At 35.3% G+C, this 6382-nt stretch overlaps 1 protein-coding gene across 2 annotated transcripts; it reads left to right on the forward strand.

Annotated features, from left to right (window-relative positions):
* The first annotated feature begins 2722 nt into the window (after positions 1–2722).
* LOC136219559 (single-stranded DNA-binding protein WHY1, chloroplastic-like) lies at positions 2723–5854 on the forward strand. Of its 2 annotated transcripts, XR_010684187.1 has the most exons (8): positions 2723–3096; positions 3269–3369; positions 3467–3559; positions 4266–4360; positions 4780–4853; positions 5398–5486; positions 5564–5736; positions 5814–5854. XR_010684187.1 is itself a non-coding variant. In XM_066007004.1 (7 exons), exons 1-7 carry the CDS (start codon positions 2829–2831, stop codon positions 5681–5683), a joined length of 840 nt encoding a protein of 279 aa, XP_065863076.1. In that variant the 5' UTR covers positions 2724–2828; the 3' UTR covers positions 5684–5854. The 2 variants fall into 2 exon arrangements, 1 of the variants encoding a protein (XP_065863076.1); XM_066007004.1 differs by having other exon boundaries at positions 2724–3096; positions 5564–5854.
* The last annotated feature ends 528 nt before the right edge of the window (positions 5855–6382 follow it).

The raw sequence follows: 6382 nt of genomic DNA on the forward strand, positions 1-6382 counted from the left end.
AATCTACCATTTGCCACGTCACTAAGTTAAATGGTGTTTTCTCCAATTCCGTAATTCTTGTGACGGCGTAAAATACAGTCCTTTTTTTGTAATTACAAACCACAAGGGTTTTTTTGGAACTACATAAAACCACAGGGTTTTTTTTTGGAATTTACCCTTAAATTAATTATAGGATAAATAAGTTAGGAGGTTTAATTAGATTAAATTGCTTCTAATTATTATCCTATTAATAAGTTATTATTATCTTTAAATATAATTATAGATAATAACAATAAGAGTTTTATTCCAAATTAAATTCTTATTCAGTAACCTAATTCTATCTGACTAGGGTTTAGATGGAAGAGGCTATATAAACCCCCCCTAATGGTAAATTTCGGCCAACACGAGCAACCCCGGGAGAGAGAAAAATCGACCCCTACCGTAGTGGATCAATTCTTCACCGCTTGCTTCCGATCAATTGATTTTTCATCTCTTTCCTTTACTCCTTGATCTTGTGTTGATTAATTAGAGGCAATCTACTTTGATTGCTATTATACGGTTGAGTTCTAACTTTGTCTGAATTGTGTTTTGTTTTGTGCTCGTGAACTCGGTGTAAGAGTTGAGGGCACTTAGATTGCAACAGTAGATAGTTCATCAAAAGGTATTTCCTTCTATCCCTCTTTATATGAAATAACGATTAACGGATCTTGGTTAAAGGAAATAGGTTAAAAAATTTATATTTCCGCTGCCAAACGTTTGCCTATTTTCCTTCAGGATATCCCCTTGGCTTATTTATAAGCCCTTGCTATGGGCTTGGGGCCTTCGATGGGCCGTAGGTCATTTGCCGAATCACAAGCTATCAAGCGAGATCAAACTTTTTCAAAAGAGCTAGAGCAATATTCAAATATACAATGATTGTTCATACTTGTGTTTACTCTAAAATATTATTTAGATTTTCATTGTGTTCTTGAAAAGAACTTTCTTTGTTCATAATAATCTTTTTTAGAAGTTCTGTTGTTTGCTTCGGTTATAGGCAAGCAATAGGAATATAGATAGTTGAGAGATTGTAAAAGAATGTACTTTACAGAGGCTATGTCTATTTGTATAAAGGTTTATGCTTTACCCGTGAAAGAGTGCTTTAGTGGATTAAAGCTCAGAAGAAGGTATTCTGAGAACTGGACGTAGGCTAGAGACCGAACCGGGATAAATCTGCTGAGTAACTATTTTCTAAATTCTAACCTACTGCTTCTGATTATTTATGCTCTATATCCGATCTCTTATAAATGCTAAATTGCTTCTATTGCATTATCATTTGTTAAAATACTTGCATCTTAAACAGAGGCTCTACCAAACTAAAAAGGCACCCATAAATCATAATAGTTAGTATCAGAACTGCTCAATCGATAGTCTCTTCTGATTATCGTATTTCAGCCTATGATATTAATTATCTTACGTCTGTGTTAGACAGAGTTGTGCTGAAGTCATGTGAGTAAACTAAAAAGATTTTAAATTCGCCAAATAGTTCCATTCACCTCCCATTTGGAACTAATATTATCTCACAAGGGACCAACATTTTGATTTTTAGTATGAAGGCCAACAAATGTTTGTTCTAGCATGGATATAGAGCTACAGTCTTCGCCAGAGTATTTGCGGATGAAGTAGTAGACTGCGAAAACACATTTAAGTTCACTTGTTTGGTTCTAGCAGGAACTTTTGTAGGGGTTTGAATAGTTACAGAGGTGGAAGCTTTTTTGGATTTGGAAGAGGTAGCTTTTTGTGGGTTGGGAGCCATAATTCGAAATAAAAGCAAAATCTTTTAAAAACCTTCACAAGTTAACAAGGAATGTAGAAAATTAGAAAAAGGAAGCAAAAGAACTTACAAAAATCGCAGGGAAGAAGATGAAGCAAAATGTGTGCACATAAATCTTTGCCTTTACAATCTATAAAGGTAAGCTGGATGTATCCCAAAGGGCGGTAGACTTCGTGATTTATTACTTATTCTTTAGGTCTTCTCAAGAAACGAGTGATAGGTAATAAGTGCACCTACCGAAATGATAGAAGCTAGACAATTCCTAGGAAAAGGAAACATTTGTAGAAAAGAGAAAATGAGTTTCTAAAAATAATAAAATTGGGCACATCCTTTCAAAGAATGATTAACCATAAAAAGCTTCGTCACAAGTCAGAGGGGGACATCTAATATCGTATTAAATAAAGGTATGGACACATGGACCAATAAAGAGCTTTAGACATAAAACGCAAACACCAGTAGGGTCAATCACAAAGCCTGATTCCAAAGGTAGATTTCTAATTTCTAAGTTTTGTTGTGATTTACGGTAAAGGGATATAAACACAAAAGTGCATAGAGTATTAAACTAATCAACTGTCAACACGTAGAAAGCTATTCAACAATAGGTACCTTTCATTTATCTATAAATAATGATTCCTAAAAGAGCACAAATACGTAATCACATCTATAATCACTCTTCTTTTAATTGCACTTACTCTCTTTTTAATAACATACCAACTTAAACATCGAAGGAAAGACGTCGTATATCGAACTCCTTTTTTGACATTGTGTTCATCGTGTTAAGGTCACTCAATATTATGCAGATTTACGGACATCATTATTTAAAAGAAAAAAAAAAACAAGTTAAAATACTACTTAAAATTTTTAAAGTACGCTAAAGTGAGTAGCTTCACCAAAAGTTTACATTACGATTTGCGAATGCATTGTCCGGTGGTGCCTTTAAAAACAAAAAAAAAAAAATAAACAAAACATAGAGTTTCGCTGCTTGTAATAGAAATCCTAATTTGCCGGAGAAGGAAGAGACAAATTGAGAGAGCAAAAAATGCAGCAGCTGAACTTGCTATCTCCTCAACTCACTTCTCAGAACCCTAAACTTCTATGTTCTCACTGCTTCCTCTTCTCCCCTCAATCTTCGCTAACCACTACGTTTAACCTCAGAACCCCTACACTCTCTTTAACCAAAAAATTCACCAACTCTAAGCTCGCCGTCAAATGCCGTCAATCGGAGTTTTACGACCAACAGAGGCTTAATTCTCCTCCACGTCCTCCTTCACCCAGTCCTTATTATGCTGTTCCGTCGTCTGCTTCAGGTACTTCAATTTTGCTTTTGTATTCTTTGGGAGAGGGAAATGATAAGGAGAAAAGATGTAGCGTGTTTTTTTCTTTTTGGTGCTGAACAATCCCTTCGCTTGCGTTTAATTTCTTATTTTTGGGCCTGGAAATGTTGTCACTGAGTTCACTGAGTTCTTTTCAACTGTACAGTCGGAGAGTTGCCGCCTAAGGTCTTTGTTGGTCACTCAATATACAAAGGGAAGGCTGCTCTTACTGTGGAACCTCGGGCTCCTGAGTTTGCGGCATTAGAAGTAAGTTCGATTAGGTTCCTTATTAGGGCATGGTTCTCCAATTCGTGCAAGCTTTATGCAAGCGAGTTTTCAACTCAGAATTTGGTTATTTTTGCAGTCAGGGGCATTTAAAATAGCTAGAGAGGGTTTTATACTGTTACAATTCGCTCCTTCAGCAGGTGTACGCCAATATGACTGGAGCAGGAAGCAGGTAAAGAATTTATATTTAGTTTCAGGGGAAAGCCAAGCAGCATCAGGCTGACTCCATTGCCTTCTGAATCTATATTTCTGTTCCAACCTCTTCTTTTAATTTCTGAGTTCTTTAGTTATGTTTTTTGGATTGTACTTTTTCTTTCTTCTCCTGTAGATGATTTTAGTTTTCAAGATCTTATAGCTCTTAAGTTACCATTACCCATTTTTATTTGTTCAGAATACTGTTTTAAGGTCTTTTAAGTTGGTGGGAACCAATACTTTCTCATACCTTAATTAATGATAGTTGAAATTAATTTGGGTGCATATTTAGAGTTCCAGCTTATCATTTTATAACTGAAAAATAAAAGCATAGATGGTGATATATAGGATGCTTTCAAGAAATTGTTTTGGAGCCTTTGATTTGGTAATTGTTTTTTTTTTCTTAATGTCAACTAGATTCTCTTCAAATATGTTTCAATTTGTGCATTTTTAGATTAGTTGCCTTTCAAATTTTTGGTGACTTTCAAGTTTCAATATTTCACCCCTCAATTGAAATGAGTATTCGCTTTGAAATTCAGGATTCAGTCAATATAAAAAAACTAAGTTGCTTTTAAAAACCTTTCAACAGAAAGATATGACATAATAGTATTCTTGCCTCTGGCATTCAAACATTTTCCTCCAATTTGATTGCAATTAACTGGGTATTTAATTTCACATCGCTCTAGGTGTTCTCATTATCAGTGACTGAAATTGGAACTCTGCTCAGCCTTGGTGCTAAAGATTCGTGTGAGTTTTTCCATGATCCCAATAAGGGAAAAAGGTACCATCTAATACCTTGATGTAGCAAAATTCATTTTTCTTCCCTTGTGTTCCTTGGTTGTGAGTGCTTAACTGATTGGATTATATAACATGAAATAGTTGGCCTACCTCGTATACATGCTTTTCCATTCATTTCTTAGGTAATTATATTTAGCAATCCTCTTGACATTATGTCTTTTTGGTCCTGAATGAAAACTCTAAGAAGTTTGGCTTCCTTTGTAATGACAGACTAGTAAATATATTTTTCTTTATCTGTGTAAAAAAAATTCATGGATTTCTGAAGGTGTATTGCTGCTTTCCTGTACACAATTCCATTTCTACTCATTAATAGTTGTCAAAACAGGAAGTTGATTTTTTTGTCGCCTGTTTCTTATTTTTTACAGAATTTTGAAGCCTAAACATATTGCTTGAACTTTGCAGTGATGAAGGCAAGGTCAGAAAGGTGTTGAAAGTAGAGCCACTTCCAGATGGTTCTGGCCATTTCTTTAACCTCAGTAATCATCTTTCCCCATAAATCCTTGAAAATGAATGCCAAATGTGTGTGTTTTGCTTGCCATATGGAAATGTGATGCAGCAGTTTTTGATCATTGGCTTAAGATATTGAAATTTTGGAATGTTAAATTATTGAATCCTATATTAGAGTGAAGCTGAATCATTATTCAGAATTTGTCTTTTACATCTATTGGTCTTTAGAGTGTCTCAATCGTTTCTCACATTTGCTGTGCATGAGAAGTGTAAAGATCAGTTGAGATTAGAACTGCAAATTCTGGTTTCTCCTTATAGATTATTGGTATAAAAGGATCTTGAGAATCTCATGGACTGGTTAAACAGATCTTTTTTTCTTTTTGATGACAATACAATCAGTACAGACGAAAATGCTTAGTGTTACAGAAGGTCATATTCATATAGATTCATTTGTGTGCATACTAACTGGATGAAATTAGGATGATGCATTTTGAATGCAACTACTTGATTTTGAAGGAAATTTATTTTGGGAGGATGATCTAACAGTGGTCTGTTGAATCTATGAATATGAAGGTGTCCAAAACAAACTTCTGAATATGGATGAAAGCATTTATATTCCCGTTACCAAGGCGGAATTTGCCATTCTCACGTCAGCTTTCAATGTACGTTCTACTCCTCTCTCTCTCTCTCACTCTCTCCCATATTTCTTCGTTTAATGTCTGACTTGTGATTTCTGCAGTATATCTTGCCATACCTGCTGGGTTGGCATGCTTTTGCAAATGCTATAAAACCAGATGAGAATCTTCGTTCAAACTTTGCCAATTCAAGGTATGGGGGAGACTATGAATGGAACAAGTAGAATCTTCACAAGACACACCATACCCAGTTACAATGTTTGTATCAGATATATTGGTAGGAAATTTTTGATGAGATTGTTTTGTAATGAAAATTTGTGATATAGCTTGTGAATTTTGAACGATTAATGACAGGATCAGTGACTCTATTCTATGCCCATTTGGGCTCCTTTTCATGGCATTTGTCATACAGTGAATGAAGAGATGCTCGTTTTAATGGACACCTTCCTTAAAAGAGTGAACCACAGTCTACTGTTCATGTGGCGCATGGATCTTAGATTCATGGTAACCAAAACCAATTAAGAAGAGAAGATGCATTATGGGGTAAAAAGGGAAAAAAGAAAATAAGCGTTCAGGAGTTATTACTATGTATTCAAAATGTTGATTTTTTGATTTATTATTTGTTAACATTTCGGCTTTTGTGTACGAAAATTGGTGAAATCAGCCGGTGTTATTGTAAATTACTTTTGAGATTTTTTCAAAATGTTTGAGATTTTTTTTTTGGTTACAAAGGAATTGAAAAACAAAACACAGCAGACAGGAAAGAAAAGAAGGCTACATCAGGTAGCGATTAAACGGGGGAGGCTGGCTCCCATAGCGTCATCTTGAAGCAGCTTCGACAGCTCGGGGGGAGCACGGTGGAGAGTGGTGCAACCAATAGGAGCCTCAAAAGCCTTAGACGCAAGAAAGTCGGCACATCTATT

This window comes from Euphorbia lathyris, chromosome 2 (genome assembly GCF_963576675.1).
Source record: "Euphorbia lathyris chromosome 2, ddEupLath1.1, whole genome shotgun sequence".
Taxonomy (NCBI): Eukaryota; Viridiplantae; Streptophyta; class Magnoliopsida; order Malpighiales; family Euphorbiaceae; genus Euphorbia; species Euphorbia lathyris.